The sequence below is a fragment of the Anomaloglossus baeobatrachus genome, chromosome 4 (genome assembly GCF_048569485.1).
Source record: "Anomaloglossus baeobatrachus isolate aAnoBae1 chromosome 4, aAnoBae1.hap1, whole genome shotgun sequence".
NCBI lineage: Eukaryota > Metazoa > Chordata > Amphibia > Anura > Aromobatidae > Anomaloglossus > Anomaloglossus baeobatrachus.
The window spans coordinates 39924578-39947463 of NC_134356.1; the positions used below are offsets into that span (position 1 = coordinate 39924578).

The 22886-nt window shown below is 45.0% G+C and overlaps 1 protein-coding gene across 1 annotated transcript in view; it reads left to right on the forward strand.

Moving 5' to 3' along the window:
- Window positions 1-22886, forward strand: part of LOC142303122 (tetraspanin-11-like) — a 140889-nt gene that overhangs the window by 37856 nt on the left and 80147 nt on the right. Inside the window, exon 3 of the mRNA XM_075344265.1 lies at window positions 8002-8193. Coding sequence (XP_075200380.1) covers window positions 8002-8193 — 192 coding nt within the window. The remainder of the gene's footprint in view (window positions 1-8001; window positions 8194-22886) is intronic.

Genomic DNA, 22886 nt, shown 5'->3' on the forward strand with positions numbered 1-22886 from the left:
CCAAGGTGGGTCTCAGCTTGTGCTAGCTTTTCTTTGACCATTCGCACGGCCGGGTCACCGTTCTGTGTCTCTTCCCAATTATGGTGGAGTAACGGGTTGACCGAGACCTCGTGCTGGCTCGAGCGCTTCACTCCTACAGCATGCTCACACTGGGAAACACCTTGGTGATGGAAAGCCGGTAACTCTATCTCTTCGAGTTCATCCAGGTCTTCTCCAGACTCGGGTAAGTGAGGCATTCTGGACAGCGCATCAGCATTGTTATTCTTCTTGCCAGCCCGATACTTGATGGTAAAGTCAAAGTTAGACAGCCGGGCCATCCATCGCTGTTCCAACGCACCTAACTTGGCTGTTGCCAGGTGTGTCAACGGATTGTTGTCCGTGAAGATGGTGAACTTGGCCGATGCCAGATAGTGCTTGAAGCGTTCAGTCACTGCCCAAACAATAGCGAGGAACTCCAGCTTGAAGGAACTGTAGTTTTCTGGATTCCTTTCTGTGGGCCGAAGCTTCCTACTGGCGTACGCTATCACCCTCTCTCTGCCTCCCTGCACCTGGGACAGAACTGCTCCCAGGCCCACGTTGCTGGCGTCTGTATACAGTACAAACGGCTGGCTGTAGTCAGGGTAGGCCAGAATTTCTTCTCCCGTGAGAGCCCCTTTCAGCCGGACAAAGGATGCTTCTAGTTGGCTGCTCCATTCAAATGGAGGGCTCTGCTTCTTAGCCTGCTTTGGCTGGCCCACCAGGAGATCTTGAAGGGGCGCTGCTATCTTTGTGAAACCATCAATGAACCTTCGGTAGTAGCCCACCAGCCCAAGGAACTGCCGCACCTCTTTTACCGTCGTGGGTCTTGGCCAGTCCTTGATTACGGTGACTTTCTCCGGATCAGGTGCCACACCTTCTGCGCTGACCACATGACCCAGGTACTGTACCTTTGGCTTCAAGAGGTGGCATTTGGACGGCTTGATCTTCAGGCCATATTTCGACAAAGACTCAAACACTTCTGCTAAGTGCTTCAGGTGGTCTTCATAAGTCTTGGAGTAGACTATGACGTCATCCAGGTACAACAGCACGGTTTCAAAGTTGTGGTGGCCCAAGCAGCACTCCATCAACCTTTGGAATGTCCCTGGGGCGTTGCAGAGCCCGAATGGCATACAGTTGAACTCGCAGAGGCCCATTGGCGTCGTGAATGCAGTCTTCTCCTTGTCCGCCTCTGCCACGGGAACCTGCCAATACCCACTGGTGAGGTCCAAGGTGGAGAAATATTTAGATGACTTTAAGGCTGTTAGTGACTCCTCTATTCTGGGCAGTGGATAAGCATCTTTATGTGTAATGCGGTTAATTTGCCTGTAATCTACACACATTCTCATTGTACCATCTTTTTTCTTTACGAGCACTAGTGGAGCTGCCCAGGGGCTACAACTATCTCTGATAACCCCATCCTCCTTCATTTCCCGCAACATTCTTTGGCACGCTGATACTGTGCGGGGGGTACAGGGCGGTATCTCTCTTTAATGGGATGATGATCACCCGTGGGGATTTGATGTTTAACCCCTTTCACCTGCCCAAAATCTAGCGGGTGTTTGCTGAAGATCCGCTCGTACTCCTGTACCACCCGGTAAACCCCATGCTTTTGGTGTGAGGGGGTGGAGTCGGTGCCCACATGTAATTTTTGGCACCAGTCTTCCAGCTGCCCCTTGGAGCCATTGTCTTCCGCCTGGTCGGACGGGATCAAGGGTTCCACTGCTTTGATGGTATTGTTGCTGACAGTGTACAGTTTTGCTACAGTGGCGTACCGGGGCAATTTGGCCTCCTCCTCCCCACAATTCAGGACACGGACGGGCACTCTCCCCTTGCGGACGTCTGCTACCCCTCTGGCTATCAGGACTCCAGGCCTACTGTCTGAATACACCGGTTCTACCAAGGCATGGTAATCCTGACCCTTGAGGCCTATTGCTGCCCGACACCATATCAACATTTCACTTCTTGGAGGTATTGCAATGGGGAGGGGGTCACTTACCCTCACACTGCCAATTTCTCCTCCGGCCAGCTCTACCTGCTGCCTCCTCATCAGGGCTCTGATCTCCCTCTGTAGGGCACGCTGCTGCCCGGAGCTGGCAGTTTCAGACGCCTGTTGCAACAAAATTATCACTTCGGCAATACAATTTTCTATCACATTTGTACCAATGGTTAGCAGTGGGTCAGATTCTTTGCGATCAATATCTACAATTATCATCCCCTGACATGGCAATTCTACCCGCCCCACTTTAATGGTTACTTCTTTGTACCCAATTTGAGGTAAGGGCTGACCATTACTGGCCACAATTGTTAAATCATCATCTGGGCCATGGTCAATGTCTGAATCAGCCCAATATCTTTTGTACAGTTTGTGGGGGATGGTTGTTACCTGGGACCCCGTATCCAGGAGGGCATTCAAAGGGATCCCATCCAGCACAATGGGAAGGACCGGTCGTCCTCCCACATACTTGCTGCGGCTGGGGTTTGAGCCGGGCTTCCTTACACCTGGGGGTTGGCTCCTGGCCCCAGGCTCGGCCCATTTAAAGGACAGCGTCGTGCAATGTGGCCCGCCTGGCTGCAGCGGCGGCAGATCGGTTGTCCTGTTGAATCATACCAGTCTGTGTCTTTTCCTCGGGTCGGTGGAATCCTCCTCTGTCGCATCCAGGGGAAATCATCTGGGCTGGAGGCCAACTCGATGCTTGCAGGCGATGGGGTCACTTGTAGAGACTGCACGGTCTTGGCAAGGGCAGCTACAGTCTTGGTCAGCTCCTGGACCTGCCGTCTGAGCTCTGCAGTGGGATCCTTATCCAGGGACTGCGCCTCAGCCCCTGCAGCGGCTCGTGTTGCAGGCACCACCCCGGGGTACGTGACAGCAAGAGGCCGGAGGGGTACTGTGTCATTCGGTGTAGATTCTCTCAGTACCCGGATGGCCTGGTCCTTAAACTTTGCAAAGTCCAGAGCAGGGTTCTGCAGGACCATGATACGCAGCTGGGTCCTGTGGGCATCTGACCGGAGCCCCTCTATGAACTGCTCAGTTAGGAGTTTGTGTTCTTCACGTACACTCTCTGGGTCCACCTGTTTAACTGCTTTCAGGGCCTCCTGTAAGTGTAAGGCATAGTCCCTTATGCTGTCTGTGGCCCGCTGCTTGCACCCAAAGAATCTCATCTTTATCTCTGCTGCGGTGCGGGTGTCAAAAGTACTCTTTAGCTTGGCCAATATCTGGGTTACTGTCCCTTTATCTGTATCAGGCCAGGACTTCACTTCACGCTGGGCTGCGCCGGCTAGCTGTCCCATTAATATGCCCACCTTCTGGCTCTCAGTCAGCGGATACACCCGGAACAAGCTGTGCAGGCTTTCTCTGAAGTCGCTCAAGGTATGGGACTCCCCGGAGTACTGCGGCAGCCATTCTGCTCCCGGGATGTACGGCATCGTGATCGGCATTACCGGCGCTGCAGCGGGGGCTGGGGCGACGGCGACTGGGATTTCTTCGGCTGGTGCTGCGGCGTCTCGGGCTATGGCAGCCACCTGCCCTCCCTCTGAGTCGGACATCTTCCTCCCCCTTAGTGAACCTTACCAGGCTCCGTTCACTTTTCAAATTTCCTTCTGGGTCGCGCGGGGTTAACAGCGCTCTGCTCTGATGGCGCGCTCCCTTCGCGCTCTTTGTCAGGCACGCCCCCCTTCTTTCTGCGCTCGGCGAGGCTAATGGCGGCGGCAGTTTGCAGACAGTAACACAGTCTTTTAAGCACAATTCCTGCAGGCGCACAGTACCCAGTGTGACCGGGCACGAAATCCTGTTCGTGACGCCAAAAGTTGACTCGCCCACCCCAGGGCTATGGGACACCCGGCGCCGGGCCGGACTAGTCCGGTGGTAGTCAATGGTGGCTGGGCCTGGCTCCGTGGCCCTGGTGGGTGTCAGTAGAATATGTGGCTGATGACTTTAAGTTTGTGTTCGTGACGCCACCTGTGGTATGCGGCTATTAAGCCGCCGCTGCTGTGTAAGGCCTCCGGGGTAATGAAGTGGCAGCAATGGTGGTACTGCTCCCCACAGGTGGAGCGGTGCCCCGGGACACAGTTGGTGCTTGTGGAAGTCTATGGTGTGGTGTGACTAGCACGGTGCAGGGCCGACAAGCAATGAAAGAAACAGGCACAAACAGTAGTCTCTTTACCTTCTCCTCTTTTACTCGGCAGAAGTTTAGTCCAGGGAGACCGTCACAGATGGTAAAGATGGTCCGGCCGGCCTGGAAGTGCCTGGGGTGATCTTTGTCCAGTTGAGTATGAGGCCTACTCCTTAATCTTTCTTTGCTGTTTAGGACACTGCACTTTGGGTTAGCAATTGCCCTCTTGCTGCTGGGACTGGTGGTTCGTCCCTTTTTCTGTGGGGTAGACTGCGCAGGCCCTCTCTGGTGCTTCTCTGCTGGAGTCCACACCAGGCCCTTGGGATGCAGCTGTACCCTCAGTTTGCTTCTGGGCCAGGGGCTTGCAGCTCTCCTGCCCTCCGGATTCAGCTACCAGGGATGGATTTTATGCCCTGGCAACCACAGACTTCGATGTCCGAGTCTCCTCTGTGCCTCTCTGCACCTCTTGCTTCACTGGGCCAAGCTATTCCAGCTCTAGGCCCCAATTCCACAAGGCAGCACTACTCTCCGTCTGTCCTCTTTCACTCCTGTCTCCAGACTAACCACTACTTCCTCCCTCCAGCCAGACTTAAGGAATCCTCCCTGAAATTCCAGGTTCAGAGCTCCCTCTGCTGGCCGGAGGGAGAACTGTGTTGGGTGTTAACTTACTGGCCAATAGATCTCCCAATTACCTCCAGGCTCAGCATTAACCCTTTGGGAGGGCAATGCTGTTGTGGCGACCAGGTCCTGGGGCGCCACAAGAGCAGGAAGGTAACAACAAAAAGGTAACTCTGCAACCGCACTCAGCAACAAGTATAACAACCACCGTATAGTCTGGATCGCAACACCTTACCAGACCAGCTAAGATAAACTATAGCTGGCATAGGTGGAAGGATCTAGCCAGCATACATAGGAGAAGGGAGCAGATGTGATTGGTTTACTCACAACATGTGATCAAAGGAGACTAACAAGCAGACTAGCATGGATTAACTCTTGCTAGCCTGCCTATGAATTAACACTTTACAGGTCAATCCCCGAGTTTGCCTGCATTGATCACACACAGAGGGTCAGTACCTGTAACCTGAACAGAACACGACACCGCCATGACAATCAGCAAAATTTGTAAAAATCTCTGTGTGACAGTAAGAAGGAGACAGCGATCACTTTAGGATATTGCATTTTCTGGTGGTATCTTAGAAGCAGGGATATAACTAGTAGTTGCAATGGTTGCACTTGGGTTCTGAGAATGGGTGAAGACCATATGAGAAGACCAGTACTATTAAAGATGAACGATAGATGTCGGCCCTGTTGTGGATCTTGCATTGAAGCTCAAAACCTTAAATTTGCCCAGAAGTTGGAGTGGATTGAACATTAGCTCAATTAGATTTTTGCAGATGTTCCCTGTTTCCTATAATGGTCCAGCTTTTTAGCTGAGCAGTTTATCCCAGAGCACTGCCAGTCTTATCCTTCTGCTCAGTGGTGCTTGTTGGCCTCAGTTATCTGTGCTCTCGGAATTGATCTTTTGTTGCCTGACCTTTGACTTTGACCATCTTTTTGCCTTGTCCCTCTGTTTTGATCCACTATCCTCCACGTTTTCTGACTCCGGACCATGACCTGACTATATCTCTACCTATCCCCTTAATCTTGACATGCCCTACTGGTACCTGACCCTGGAATGTTTGACTATCCTGCTTCATGACTCGTCTGTGTAGTGACTAGCATCACATTACTTTTTTCTGTTACCAAGTAATCTTATAATTTCCTCATGTAAAGTTGTACCACCCAGTTGTCAATTTATTAATACCTGCATGATTGTTGAACCCAATGATTGGCTGCAGCGGTCACATGATATTATCTTCACATCACCAATGCAGCCATATCAGCAAAAGATTTGTGATAACAGTGGAAAGACAGCGTTGGAGTAGCAGAGGAGTAAGTAGCTGACGTTTTTATTTTTGCACGAAGCCTATGGATTAAAAAAAAATATATAAAGATGTTCACTCCTTTTAAAGGAATGCTAACCACATTTTCATGTGGAATAAAAGAGGAAAAGCACAGACTAGAGAATATAGATATCCTGGATGCAGAATCTCCCTTCTGAGCTTATTTTAAATAAATGGGGGCGCTACCAGTGTGAGACATGTAATGACTGACAGTCTGCTCTCCAGTGTGAGACATGCAATAACTGACAGTCTGCTCTCCAGTGTGAGACATGTAATGACTGACAGTCTGCTCTCCGGTGTGAGACATGTAATGTCTGACAGTCTGCTCTCCAGTGTGAGACATGTAAAGACTGACAATAAAATGAATACAGCTGCACACTGAAAAGCCAAAAATGTACAAGGGAAAATATGGCACTGCATTACTGCAAAAGAGAGATATTTAGTTTATGTATTGGCCAATAAATGTAAGCCCGGCAACCAACGGCAAGGTAATCTCTGTAATCCTGGAACCTAACTTAAATGCCACTATCTATGTTAAAAACATCCGTGTCTGGGCAAAATGCCACTATTTGGACTACAAACTTCCATGTATGGGCTGCTAGGCTCCTGCTACAATGGTTATGAACAGCCAGGTCTTAGGGCGGAGTGCTCAGTCAGAAAAAGACTCACTAGAAATATCAAAAAACTGACCCGCACATCCAACCAATGTGAACAGGTGGTAACTGAAAAAATGTAGTAAATATAAAATACATACAGCTGCACACTGAAAAGCCAAAAATGTACAAGGGAAAATATGGCACTGCATTACTGCAAAAGAGAGATATTTAGTTTATGTTACAAAGATATACCTTGGCATTGGTGTCCGGGCTTACATGCATTGGCCAATACATAAACTAAATATCTCTCTTTTGCAGTAATGCAGTGCCATATTTTCCCTTGTACATTTTTTGCTTTTCAGTGTGCAGCTGTATGCATTTTATAGTTACTATGTTTTTCGGCTAGCACCTGTTCACATTTGTTGGATGTGCGGGTCAGTTTTATGGATATATGTAAAGACTGACAGTCTGCCCTCCAGTGTGAGACATGTAATGACTGACAGCCTGCTCTCTAGTGTGAGACATATAAAGACTGACAGTCTGCTCTCTAGTGTGAGACTTGTAAAGACTGATAGTCTGCTCTCCAGTTTGAGGCATGTAATGACTGACAGTCTACTCGCCAGTGTGAGACATGTAAAGACTGACAGTCTGATCTCCATTGTGAGACATCTAAAGACTGACAGTCTGATCTACAGTGTGAGACATGTAAAAACTGACAGTCTGATCTACAGTGTGAGACATGTAAAGACTGACAGTCTGCTCTCCTGTGTGAGACATGTAATGACTAACAGTCTGCTCTCTAGTGTGAGACATGTGAAAACTGACAGTCTGATCTCCAGTGTGAGACATGTAATGACTGACAGTCTGCTCTCCTCCTCTACATGTCTCACACTGGTAATATGGAGGCAGATTATCAGAGAGAATAAGAGTATAGAGCACCAGAAATCTGATCATGACATGAGGATTTAAAACATTTATTTATTTTCAATGGATCACTTTTGTGAAGTGTGAATGTGTCTTTTTCCCATATTTTCTCCATCACCTGGTAGCGCTACTATCCACAGAGCTACCATTTTTTTTGTAGGTCAATAGGAGAGAAATGTGCTACTACTGTGATCTCCAGGAGCGGTCACCGGCCGAAGGGCCTCTGTACAAGAACAGTATTTGGGTCCTTTGCAGTCCCATAGCTCCTCATAATGCACAATTCCACCTTCTTTGGAGGTTATAGTGATCCCCTCTACCTCTTGGACCCTTGGATGCACCAATTATATGTCCACAACTTGAGAATTCATTGATTTTGGTCACTTTTTGCAGTAATTGTTCATTGTTTTGCAGATTGGAGGAGCTGCTGTCATTGCAATGGGTCTATGGACGTTACTGGAGAAAACCAGTTACATCGCTTTCCTAGCGAATAGTACCCTATCGGTGTCGGCATACATTCTGCTTTTCGCTGGAGGCGTGGTCATGATCACCGGTTTCCTCGGCTGCTGTGCTCTGATTCGAGAACATAAGACCAGCCTTTCAGTAGTAAGTATACCCAATGGCATGCTTCTGGGATTGTATCAGTTGGTGTCGCTGGTGGCCATTCTCTTCCCTTTCTGGTTTTCCTTTACGCTCATACAGCAGTCGTTGTTTCCAATGGGATAAAGGAGGGAAAGGGTTAAGTCAGTTTCACAAGTCCGATATTCATGGTCTAAGTATGGACTGCAGTGTCCAGTCCGCTCGCAGGACTACTGCCTTGTAGGAAGTCTGTTTCAGTATGGAGGTAAAAAACAAGGCTTAAAGGGAATCTGTCAGCAGGCTTTTGCTACCTCATCTGAGAGCAGAATGATGTAGGCAAAGAAATCCTGAATCCAATGATGTATCACTTAGATTACTGGCTGCACCCATTCTGAAACAATCAGAATTTTTAGCTTTAGTAATGCAGCAGAGCTGAGAGAGCTGACCCCGCCCACACCAGAAATTGTACATTGACAGAAAGGTGTCAGAGGAGGGGGCGTGCCAGATTGCTGTGTGCGTGACAATGTAGTCCAAGCAATGATAAGTCCTGCTGAATAAAGATGGGATGCAAAATAATTCTTTCTTTGAGGTAAAACATTTTTTAAAAACAGGAAGGGAAATGTTTTACCTCATAGAACGAATCAGCTATGATCACTTCTGTGACGTAAAACATTTCATTTCCTGTTTTTTTTTGTTTTTTGATTTTTTAAAAAATGATTTACCTCAAAGAGAGAATTATGATGCTGTGCTTTAACATTTGCATATTTTTTTTACTTCCGATCTGATCAGACAATGTCCCTGTACGGTCAGACACAGCCATTACACAGTACACAGCAGGGACACATATATAAGATTATCTCAGCACAGGAACATTTTTATTAAACACATCCAATTGTGGAAATTACTATTATTCCAAGGTCTATTGATTAAAATTAACTTTGCTTGTGGGAAAAAACCCTTTAAGTTAGGGGCCAGGATTGCGCCTCAATGCACGTCTTTTGGGGAACTGATTTTTTTTTTTTTACTTAGGCTTTGTATCATGTTTCCCCAAAATAAGACACTGTCTTATATTATTTTTGGCCCAGGAAAATGCGCTAGGGCTTATTTTCGGAATAGGACTTACCATATTTTTCGTTTTATAAGACTCACTGGATTATAAGACGCACCTCAAATTTAGAGAAAAAAAAAATGAGGTTTGTCTTCTAATCCGGTGGTGTCTTACCGGGGGGCAGCAGCGGTGGTGGAGCGGGAATCACAGCAGGCAGGGGCGGTCGTAGAGCAGGTTGATGCGGCAGCGGTGGTGGAGCGGTAGTCACAGGAGGCAGGGGCGGTCGTGGAGCAAGGCGATGCGGCTGCGGTGGTAGAGCGGGAATCACAGGAGGCAGGGGCAGTCATGGAGCGGGAATCACAGGAGGCAGGGGCGGTCGTGGAGTAAGGTGATGCAGCAGCTGTGGTGGAGCGGGAATCACAGGAGGCAAGGGTGGTAGTGGAGCAAGGCGATGCGGCAGCGGTGGTGGAACCAGAGTCACAGGAGGCAAGGGCGGTCGTGGAGAAGGGCAATGCGGCAGCGGTGGTGGAGTGGTAGTCACAGGAGGCAGGGACAGTCGTGGAGCAGGTCGGTGCGCCAGCGGTGGTGGAACCAGAGTCACAGGAGACAGGGGCGGTCGTGGAGCAGGACGGTGCGGCGGGTGTCCCGGATGCTTGGCAGCACTGTGATGCAGAAAAAAACATCCAGAAACTGTCAGTGGTGCGGGCTTCAAAGATATGGCGCGTGCGCAGATTGTCATCGGCTAAATGATAAGCCGAGATCTCATCTACGCATGCGCCACCTTGGGGCACCATTTTCCTTAAGTCCGTTGCTGGGACATCAATGGGCCAGAGGCGGCGCGTGCGCAGATGAGATCTTGAGCCAAGAGCGCTATTATTTGAAGCCTGCACCACCAACATCTTCAGGATAATCCCTGCCTCATCTCATGCCGCCCGCCGCATAGAGCAGTACCAACTGCTACACAGAGCCACTCTGCGCAGAGCCGTGCTGCACAGAGCGGCGCAGCACAGAGCACAGCCCCAGCAGCACACAGACCGCTGCCTTCTGTCACCATTCTCCACCAACCCCAGGTAATCTACATTCAGATTATAAGACGCACCCCTCCTTTTCCTCCCAAATTTTTGGTAAGAAAAGTGCGTTTTATGATCTGAAAATACGTTTTTCGGTGAAACACTGTAATAGCATCTTTGGCTTTACATTACTGCAAAACTCAATTAAACTCACATTCTAACCCCCATCATCCAATGAATAAGCACCGTAGAATTTATATGGCATTGTGTACGGATACAGAGGTTTTGGGCTGCAGTTTTCTATTTTAATTGCCTGGTATACGGATCAAGTGAGGATATCTTTAATGCTAAGATAAAAGGACATTCAGTAAAGCAGGCGGCTGTGTCTGGTATACTTATACGCTGAATACATAACTGTTATAGAGACAAATGACTGTGCCGGGGGCTTTGATATAGTCCCCTGAATACGTCCCGTCAGCAATTCTTGTTTATTATAGGGTGAAATAAAAAAAATCTTTAGCTGATGTCTATGAGACCTCTAATCTGAAGCCCCGCTGCTTCCACCTCCTGTCCTGACCCCGGGGACCGGCCCTCCATTACTAAAGAAAGATAAAGATTTGTCACAGACTTTTCTAATGATTTATATACGGTAATTGTCAGAAAATGGAACAAATGCAATGAAATATGGGAAATGTGGCATTAAAGGCTGGGGCTTCTTTACCCGGGTACACATTCATTACTCTGCCCTAGATCTGTACAGTATAGAACATGGAAATGGCTTGTTGGCGCCTCTCCTTGACACCCAGTGCACAAGACATGACCAACCCCCCCCCAAATTACTGCATTGTCCTGAAAAATTAGAATTCTAATATTTATCTTAGATACATTTTAATTGTAAAACACAGAATCCCCCCCAAAAAATCAAGAAAATCACATTGTGTGAATCTTAAATAGATATGTTGCATTTCATTGCCTGAAATAAGTATTTTATCATCTGCCAACCATCAAGAATTCTGGCTCTCATATTTCCCCCAACACTGTCCCTCTCCATAGTATCCCCCAACACTGTCCCTCTCCATAGTATCCCCTAACACTGTCTCTCTTCACAGTATCCCCTCACACTGCTCTTCTCCATAATATCTCCCCCACACAACCCCTCTCCATAATATGCCCTCACACTGCCCCTCTACATATTGCTCTCTTACCACACTGACCCTCTCTATAATATCTCCCCCACACTGTTCCTCTCCATAATACTCCCTCAGACTGTCGCTCCATAGTATTTGTTCCACCACACTGCCCTGCTTTATAATATTCCCCAGACCACCCCTCTCAATAATATCTCTTCCACATTGTCTCTCTGCATAATTCTTCCTCACACTGTCCCAACATAATATCTCCCCCACACTGCCCATTTCTATATCTCCCCCACACTGTCCCTCTCCACAATATCCCCCCACACTGTCCCTCCATAATATTCGTCCCCCTACACTGCCCCTCTTCATAATATCCCACCACACTGCCCCTCTCCATAATATTCCGTCACACTGTTACTCCATAATATTTCCCCCACACTGCCCCTCTGCATTATACGTCCTCACACTTGCTCTCCGTTATATCTCCCCCACAAAGCTCCTCTCCATAATATGCCACCACATTGCCCCTCTCCATGTTATACCCCCACACATCTCCTCTCCATATTGCCTCCCACACTGCCCCTCTCCATAATATTATCTCACACAGTCCTTCTCCATATTGTCCTACCACACCGCCCCTCTCTATAATACCCCCCCACACTACTCTTCTCCATACTGTCCCCCCACACACTGGGCCACTGACACCACACCACACACTTCCCCTCTCCAAAATATGCCCTCAAACTACCCCTTTCCATAATAGCTCCTCGAATACATTGTAAAGTGGTGCGGGGTGGTAGCCGTGGACAAGCATTGAATAATTGACACCTATAGAAAAATAAGTTTTGCCTGTGTGTGTATGCTGGTGGTGTTTTTCCTCACCAAGCACCTTGAGCTTCAGGATAAGGACAATGTAAACGCCCATAAAACCAAGATACTCTTTACTTGACCAAGCACTTAAATACATGGGACAGCGGGGAGCACACTTCACAGTTTCTTCTGCATGATACAGAGGCTCAATCTTTATGGTTTCTGGCAACGGCACATCACTCGTGAACAGTTTATTGGTAGAGCAGATTAGATAGACCTCCATCTTCCTGGTGTAGAGACTCACGGGTCAATATGTTTCACCGAGTATCCTGCACCCCAACCACAGTCAGTGATCCTTTACGAGGAACGCTATTAGACCCGGACAGGTCCGCGGGCCGCAGCAAAGCCTTTGGCGGGATGCATGCGGCCCGCGGGCCATACATTAAGCAGGCCTAGTCTAGGGCCTCACTTATTAAAACTGTCATTATTGCCCATAGCAACCAATTAGAGCTCAGCTTTCATTTTGAAAACTGCATTGATAAAATAAAAGCTGTTTTGTGATTGGTTGCTAAGGACAACAGTTCTTCTTATAGACACTTATTATACTGTATCTGCCCCGTAAATGTCAAACTAAAGTTATTTCTCCTCTTCGTGTGGAGAATTCTCACTATCTATAATTAAGACCGACATCTGGTGTAAGAAAATTATATATTTAAATGAATTCAGTAAAAAGTATTCGTACACGAATGAACGGAGAGATCCAAAATGGGGAAAAAATGTTACACGTCATCATTCCCTCACTCTGCAAAGTGAGGAAGAAAGAAAAATGACTATTATGCCCAATCTAAGCAGTTCAGGACTGGGACAATATCCCCTTCCCCCTCTCCTTCCTTACCAGACACATTTTTTGGGTTTATCGTACATTCAAATTTTTCTCTTTCTGTTATTAAATCATTTTTGCCTCTTTTTTTCTCAATACACGTCTTATTTTTTTTATTTTTATATTCCCTTTTTTGTTGTTTTTTTTTTCTGACATGAGGAGAAAATGGGAAGAAAAATAAGAAATGTGTCTATTTTTTTTACTTTTATTTTTTACTATCACAAATTATTTAATTTTCTTTTCTGTAGAAGTAAATTTTTTATATTATACACCTTTTATAATATATAATATATTCTTTATATTTTTATTTTTATATATATATATAAATATATATATATATGTGTGTGTGTATGTACGTATATATATATATATATATATATATATATATATATACACACACAAACACACATATATATAAATATATACTGTGTATATATATATATATATATATATAAAAAAAATATTCAGATTTTACATTATAAAAAATATATCATATAAAAAAATAATTTCTAGAGAAGATAGAAGTAAATAATTTGTGATAGTATAAAGAAGATGTATATAGTGCTTAAATAACAATATATATATAAGTAATATATATATATATATATATATATATATATATATATATATATATTTATATATATATATACTGCTTAAATATATATAATAAATATATACATAAATCAATATAAATAAATCGATATATATAATAAATATATTAAATATATACATTTATATATATAGATTTTTTATATATATATATATATATATAGAAATATATATATATATATATATATATATATAGAAAAATATATATATATATATATACACATACATACTGTGTGTATGTATGTGTATATATTTCTATATATTATATTTTTATATAATATAGTATTTTTTTTATATTGTATATTTACATATATTTTATTTATTTGCAAAAATGTGGGGCTAGAAACCAAAACTGGAACTGACAGCATATTTTTTTGCCTTATTCGTTTTCTTACTTTTTTGATTTATTTTTTAATTTTTTTTATTTCACTTTCTTAAAAGACCTCTGTGGGATGGGGGCATTATAATATATTAACACATTCTTTAAATTGCTTATTTCTTCGGTAAATGGGTATGGTTTATTAGCTCCTGTTACAGGAAAAATAGCATAGCAGAACTGACTGGGTTACCTAGGACCAAGTAGTTTTTGTTCCCTCCCTACTTCCAGCAATCACATGATCACTGGATCCTGAGGGGGAAGCACTGTGAGTGCTATAAATATCTGGGTGGTCTAAACTGTACTCTGAAGTGACATTCTAAAATGTCAATACAGAGTAAGCAGCTTGCACAAGATTGTGTAGTTATGGAGGTGGGGAAATGGCTGTCAGACACAGCCAGACTCCCCAGAGAATAGATAAACATGTTACCTTCTCAATTAATTCCTGTATTCACAATGCTGAAATGATGCTTGTGCATACAAAGTTTCAGCATTGTGAAATAATGGTTCTTTTTTACAAAAATTGACCAATCCTTGTATACCCAGCAACCATGGCAAGGTGATCTTTCTTTGATGCGACCCTATCCTATATGAAATTTAAGCTGCATTAATGCTATATACACGTGGTCAACATTGTTGGTACACCTCGTCTAATGAAAGAAAAACCCACAGTGGTCACAGAAATAACTTGAATCTGACAAAAGTATTAATAAATTAAAAATCTATGAGAATGAACAAATGAAAGTCAGACATTGCTTATCAACCATGCATCCACAGAATTTAAAAAAAAAAAAATAAAAAAATAAAACTCATGAAATAGGCCTGGACAGAAATTATGGTTTCTCCTATACTTAATATTTTGCTGCACAATCTTTTGAGGCAATCACTGCAAAAAAACGATTCCTGTAACTGTCAATCAGACTTCTACACCTCTCTACAGGTATTTTGGCCAATCCTCAAGAGCAAACTGCTCCAGTTGTTTGAAGGTTGCCTTTTCCAGATGCCATGTTTCAGCTCTTTCCAAAGATGCTCAATAGGATTTAGGTCAGGGCTCATAGAAGGCCACTTCAGAATAGTCCAATGTTTTCCTCTTAGCCATTCTTGGGTGTTTTTAGCTGTGTATTTTGTGTTATTATCCTGTTGCAAGACCCATGACCTGCAACTGAGACCAAGCTTTCTGACACTGGGCAGCACATTTCTATCTAGAATCCCTTAATAGTCTTGAGATTTCATTGTACCCTACACAGATTCAAGACACCCTGTGCCAGATGCAGCAAAGCAGCCCTAGAATATAACAGAGCTTCCTCCATGTTTCACAGTAGGCACAGTGTTCTTTTCTTGATATACTTCATTTTTCCGTCTCTGAACATAGAGCTGAGGTGCCTTGCCAAAAGTTAAATTTTTGTCTCATCTGTTCATAGGACATTCTCCCAGAAGCTGTGTGGCTTGTCAATATGTACAGTTGTTTGACAAATTCCAGTTTGGCTTTATCATTTTTTTTCAATAATGGTGTCTTCCTTGGTCGTCTCCCATTAAGTACACTTTAGCTCAAACAATGACGGATGGTGTGATCTGACACTGATGTTCCTTGAGCTTGAAATTCACCTTTGATCTCTTTAGACGTTTTTCTGGGCTCTTTTGTTCCCATTCGTATTATCCATCTGTGATTTGTCATCAATTTTCCTCCTGCGGCCACGTCCAGGGAGGTTGGCTACAGTCCCATGGACCTTGAATTTCTGAATAATATGTGCAACTGTAGTCACAGGAACATCAAGCTGCTTGGAGATAGTCTTATAACCTTTCCCTTTAGCATGTTTGTCTATAATTTTCTTTCTAATCTCCTGAGACAACTCTTTCCTTTGCTTCCTCTGGTCCATGTTGAGTGTGGTACACACCATGTCACCAAACAGCACAGTGAGAATCTGTAGCCCTATATACAGGCCCACTGACTGATTACAAGATTGTAGACACATGTGATGCTAATTAGTGGACACACCTTGATTTAACATGTCCCTTTTGTCACATTATTTTCAGGGGGTACCATCATTTCTGTCCAGGCCTGTTTCCTGAGTATTATTTTTTTTTAAATTCTGTAAAAGCAGAAAAGCAGCAAAGTCTGATTTTCATTTGTTCATTTTCATAGATTTTAAATTTATTATTACTTTTGTCAGATTCAAGTTATTTCTGTGACCATTGTGGGGTTTTCTTTCATTAAACGAGGGGTACCAATAATTTTCACCACGTGTGTAGAATATACTTAGAAAAATATAATGGTTCTTTTTACAAATATTGACCAATTCTTACTCATCAACCATGGCAAGGTGACCTTTCTTTGATGCGACCCTATCCTATATGACATGTAAACTGCATTAATGCTATAGAATATACTTAGAAAAATAAAAGTTCTTTGTGCAAAAATTGACAAATTCTTGGGTGCTCCTCAACCATGGCACGGTGAACTTTCTTTAATGGGACCCTATCCTAGTGTCAGCCTCTCCTGGACTAAAAGTCTACAAATATATGGGCAGATGGGATCTAACACTACTTAAAACCACCCTGTCTGTCTACAGACAGCTTCCTATTCTGACTGTGCTCTCCGCCATCAGTCACAAGGTGTTTTTAATTAGTATCAGATCCGATCTGCCCATATACAGTATTTGAAGACTTTTAGTCCAGGAGAGGCATGACATTAGGATAGGGTCCGATCAGTGGCGTAGCTAGGGTTTCAGCTCAGGGGGGGCAAAACATCTGAGTGGGCCCCTTACCAGGTAACCATGATAACTACGGTGGCGCAGACTAATCGTTGGTATAGTGCAGGGGTCTCAAACTCGGCTGGGTGTATGGGCTGCACAGAGGAAAAAAAATAATTTGGGGGGCCGCATTCTTTGCAGGACAAAGTGACATTTTTATTGGTACCATATATAATATATTTTATTGTTTGTTACACACCTTGGGATCACTGATTTTGAACATTTTCACTTGTTCATTATAGCAAACGTGCACATTCTTTGTTTAAATATAAACATTTTTTTTTTACATTTTATTACTTTCTTGTAACTAATAGTCTTACAATTAGCACTATATAGAAATTGTGACCAACATCTTTTAGTAATGTTCCCCATATTGTTGTAACGTGCCCATCCTTGTCCCCTTGTAGTATTGTGCCCCATCCCATAGTAATGTGCCCATCCTAGTCCCCATCCCACAGTAATGTGCTCATCCTTGTCCCCATCCTAAAGTAATGTTCCCCATCCTTGTCCCCATTTTGTAGTAATATGTTCATCCTTGTCCCCATCCTATAGTAATGTCCCCAATGTATAGTAATGTGTCCATACTTGTCCCCCATCTTATAGTAATGTTCCCCATCCTTGTCCCCTTGTAGCAATGTCCCCATCCTATAGTACTGTTCCCATCCTATAGTAATGTCCCCAGCATTATCCCTATTCTATAATAATGTTTCCCATCCTTGTCCCCTTGTAGTAATGTCCCTATCCTACAGTAATGTGCCCACCATGTCCCCGTCCTGTAGTAATGTCCCCATCTTATAGTACTGTGCCCATCCTAGTCCCCATCCTATAGTAATGTCCCCAGCCTTGTCCTCATTCTATAGTCATGTGCCCATCCTAGTCCCCATCCTATAGTAATGTCCCCATACTATAGTAATAATGTCCCCATCCAAAAGTATTGTGCCCATCCTTGTAATGTCCCAATCCTATAGTAATGTCCCCAGCCTTATCCCCATCCCATAGTAATGTGCGCACTTTGTCCCCATCCTGTAGTTATGGGTCAGCAGCTCCCCTCACCTTCCACAGACGCTGGAGTGAAGCTGAGGGGGCGGTTTCCGGCCCCAGATCCACAGTAATTGGAGAAATGGGTCACAAGGCCCGTCTCTCCAATCAGAGCTGGGGGCGGGTGAAACACAGGTCACCCAGCTCCAGCCAATGATCAGGGCTACAGCTGCACTGATCTTGGCTGGATTTCAATGTTTCAACGATTTTCAATGGCTGAAACATTAGTGACTGTGATTGGCTGAGCGGCGTTCGTCAGCCAATCACAGCCTCCGTAGGTCCAGGAAGGAGACACCACCCCTCCTGAGGTCCCCTCCTCCCGGAATCTAAGGTATTTGCAGCGATCATAGCTACTGGGGCTGCGATTTCGCTATGACGTACTGGGTACGTCATGGGTCCTTAAGTACCAGGGACGGGAGCCATAACGTACCCAGTACGTCATAGGTCGCTAAGGGGTTAACGTCCAACACACACCCACACCATTCTTCTCACCTGTCCCGTGCTCCCTCCGCTGCCTCATCTCTGCTTCGTGCGGCCCCTAGGCCCGTGCCCCCGGTCACTATCGCGGCAGGTGCAGTGTCACTGTCAGTGATTTATGTGAGATGATTGTATTGCCGGCGCGAGAGCGCAGCACCAGCAACACATTCATCTGACATAAAGTGCAGACAGTGGCTGCGGCCCCTGCACCGGCCGCGATAGCGAACAGGGGCACGGGCCTGGGGGCCGCACGAACTACCCTGAGGGGCCGCGTGTTTGAGATCCCTGGCATAGGGCATGTATAGGGCGCTGGTCACACACATGTAGTGCACAGTACCCATCTTACAGCCGATTAGTAAAGCCCCCACTATTAGATCAGGTGGGCTGCCCACCGGGAAAGACACCCTAGATTACAAAGCCAATATACATGGGATTGGCTGCATAAAAATATATATAACGTACAATAATATACAGTATACATGATTAATATATGAGGTATTGGTCGATATTTTGGCCAAAGAATCACAACCTTTCAACCCACGTCAAGAGTCCTCATTGTTTTGTGAGTCCCTTTGCTAAAATTAAAAACAAAAGCCACAGAATTGGGAATTAAAATTCCCCAAAATTTCATAAGTGCAATATAACAAAATATAGGGGCAGCAGAATTTACCAGAAAATACTGCACTAAAGATGGGGGCAAAATACTGATGAGACCACCACTCACAACCTCCCGATTCATGGAGGGGGCGACTGCTCAGTATTAGATAAGGCTTGTATAGGGCACTGGTCACACACATGAAGTACCCAGCGCCTGTATACAAATAAATATAACATGGAAAAACAATATATAATACATTTATGTGGCATTGGTTGATATTTTGGCCAAAATACACAAAGCTCGCAACCCACGTCAAGGGTCCTCATGTCTTGCGAGTCCCTACCCTAAAATTAACAGCAAAGCTACGGAAAAAAACTAAAATTCCCCAAAATTTCCTATTTAATATATAAGAGCAACAGCATTAATCTGCCCAGATCACAGACTAATGCCCTGACATGGGACCGGACAGGAAAATACTTTTGCTCTATATTATATTATTTGGAACTTATACATTTTTGGGGATTTTAGTTTATGTTTCTGAAGCTTTACTTTTAATTTCTCCCTCTTTAACTAAATATTTCTTTCCCCTGAATGTTGGGATCTCTCTGAGGCCGTCGGCCCCAGGAACAAGTTCATAGTCTTAAGGTTGAAAGACACAAAAAGCTAATGTGTTGATCCAGAGGAAGGCGAAAACCCCATGAGGCAAAAGACAATTGCCCCATATTAGGGGAAAAATTCCTTCCCGACTCCACACACGGCAATCAGACTAGTTCCCTGGATCAACGTCCCATAATCTAGTGCCAATAACCTGCAAATAGTCAAGAAAGGCGCACAGTCCTCCATGACCGTAACAAAATGTGGCGGAGAGATCCATCATCTCATTGCTCACATTGTAATAATGTCCTTTACACAAAGGGAATTAGGAGCTTGATACTAGAGCGGTTGAATTAACCCTAATGGAAATAAGCCACTAAAGCTTTTTTCCTAACTGTTGGGATCTGTCTAAGGCCATCAGCTCATAAGGCTTCCTCAGACAGACTTGACGCAAGCCACTCCATTTTGCATGTCCTCTAAGGACCCTGTCCTTCACCATTACACCCTCCTGAACAAGGGATAAAGACTCACCACAGGCCAAGGGTTGCAGTTACAGAGTAGCTGTTGGCCGGAGGAGCGAGTTTGGGGCTAGAGTGGTTGAATCAACCCTAAATGAAAAAAACTATCTAATGCTACTCTCTCTTGATAGCACCTGTCTGAGGCCGTTGGCTGAAAAAAGCTTCCTCAGACAGACATGGCACTAGCCTCTATATCTTTCAGGTTCCAAAGGAACCCTAGATTTCAATCTTACACCTCTGTACAGTGATAAAGACTTATCACAGAGCCAGGATTGCATCCACAGAGTAGCTGCTGGCCGGAGGAGCGAGCTTAAGGCTACAGTGGGTACACAACAGCTAATTCTCACTAAAATAAATTCTAACTAATGCTACTTTCCTAAATGAAGCTTTCAGAGGCAATTGGCTCAAATAAGCTTCCAGCACAGACGTGGAACAAAACACTCCAAAGGAACCCTGGCATAGACCTTTGAACCTCAATAGAGGGACAGTTTGATAGCCTTAAGGTTGAAAGACACAAGTTCAGCCTAAAAGCTAATGTGTTGATCCAGAGGAAGGCAAAAACCCCATGAGGCAAAAGACAATTGCCCCATATTAGGGGAATAATTCCTTCCCGACTCCACATATGGCAATCAGACTAGTTCCCTGGATCAACGTCCCATAACAGCATCTACTACCAATAACCTACAAATAGTCATGAAAGGTGCACAGGCCTCCATGACCGTAAGATAATGGGGTGGAGACATCCATCATCTCATTGCTCACACTGTAAAAATGTCCTTTACACAAAAGGAATTAGGAGCTTAATACTAGAGCGGCTGAATTATCCCTAATGGAAATGAGCTACTAAAGCTTTTTTCCAAAATGTTAGAATCTGTCTAAGGCCATCAGCTCAAAAAGGCTTCCTCAGACAGACTTCACACAAGCCATTTCATTCTGTAGGTTCCATAGGAACCCTGACCGTCACCATTACACCCCTTAACAGGGATAAAGCCTTACCACAGGCCCAGGGTTGCATCTACAGAGTAGCTGCTGGCCGGAGGAGCGAGCTTGAAGCTAGTGAGGCCAAAATAACCCTAACTGAAATAAACCCCAACTATCAATACTACCACAAATCTGTGCAAATTAACAACTTATAACCGTAATTATAATTAGTTTCTTCTTTCGTGGTCTCTTGGACACAACCCTGACCAGAACTCGACATCTCCATATACGATACACTTTATGAGGCTGCCGAATTTAGGTCAGGGGGACCAGCACCAGAAAAGTGTTGTAAAACTTTCTGAAATCCTGAAAACGTCCCGCACACCTTACATGTGATCACTTTTCACACCGGCTCTTTTATCTTTTTAAAAAGTGAGCAGAGCTTTGTATAATATAGGGAGCAAAAGTGGGGTAAAATATCCCTGACAGATCTTACTCCAGGGGGCGCATCATGAAGGTCAGCGCAGAAAAGCCCCAGCCTTGATAAATTGCCCAGCAAAGGTTTACATGACATTAGCGGATAACGAGCAGTGATACGGTCACCAGGTTCTCACGGTCCTGCGTTGTGTGGCGTTCCTATTCTGGTTACTATCCAAAAAGGCAGTAAAGGCGCAGGGCTCCACGGTGTATAATCCAGGGACTCCATCCAGGGGCTCCACGGTGTATAATCCAGGGGCTCCACGGTGTATAATCCAGGGGCTCCACGGTGTATAATCCAGGGGCTCCACGGTGTATAATCCAGGGGCTCCACGGTGTATAATCCAGGGGCTCCACGGTGTATAATCCAGGGGCTCCACGGTGTATAATCCAGGGGCTCCACGGTGTATAATCCAGGGGCTCCACGGTGTATAATCCAGGGGCTTCACGGTGTATAATCCAGGGGCTCCACGGTGTATAATCCAGGGGCTCCACGGTGTATAATCCAGGGGCTCCACGGTTTCTTTTCCAAGGGCTCCTCTTTCTTCTTTCTTGCTTGCGTAGCTCGGTCCATCGTCCTGTTGCTTTATGAAGTATAATGGCTGTTAGGCTCTCAGGAGCGGATTTTTAGACCCTTTGATCACTGTGACATCACAAAGTGATGACATAGGCAAGTGAGTGTCGCCCCTTTATGTAGTCATCGGTGTGGTCGGCTATAATTTGCATATTCCATGATGTCATAAACCTATGATGTCACCACAGTGAGAACAGACATGAACGTTCCATTCTGATCCCGGCCGTCATCATCATCTGAAAACAGCGGCGCACAGATGTCTCAGTTTTCATGTTTAGTTACAAAGCAGAGGACTTAGTTCTATAAAAGGCAAATGTGCGATCGATGGCCGCCCCCAATTCACAGCTCTGGAGCCGCAGATCGGCCACCGAGGATTCTGGGGAAACTGAGTGACAGATATTAAACTAAATAAAAATTCAGAATTTTTAGAAATCCAAGAGAGCCCTGGAGATGTAATGGCGAAAACTATGTATAATAAATATATAAGAGACCCCAATAAACCTTATTATAGGGATTGCAGGTGACAGGGTGCAGGGGCTCACAACAACCTTCCATTTGATGATTTTGGTTCTGCTCCACTTACTGCAGTACATCACTCCTCAGCCCATCCTGCAGAACATCAATCCTCAGCCCCATCCTGCAGAACATCACTCCTCAGCCCCATCCTGCAGAACATCAATCCTCAGCCCATCCTGCAGAATATCAATCCTCAGCCCCATCCTGCAGAACATCACTCCTCAGCCCCATCCTGCAGAACATCACTCCTCAGCCCCATTCTGCAGAACATCACTCCTCAGCCCATCCTGCAGAACATCACGCCTCAGCCCAATCCTGCAGAACATCACTCCTCAGCCCCATCCTGCAGAACATCACTCCTCAGCCCCATCCTGCAGAACATCACTTC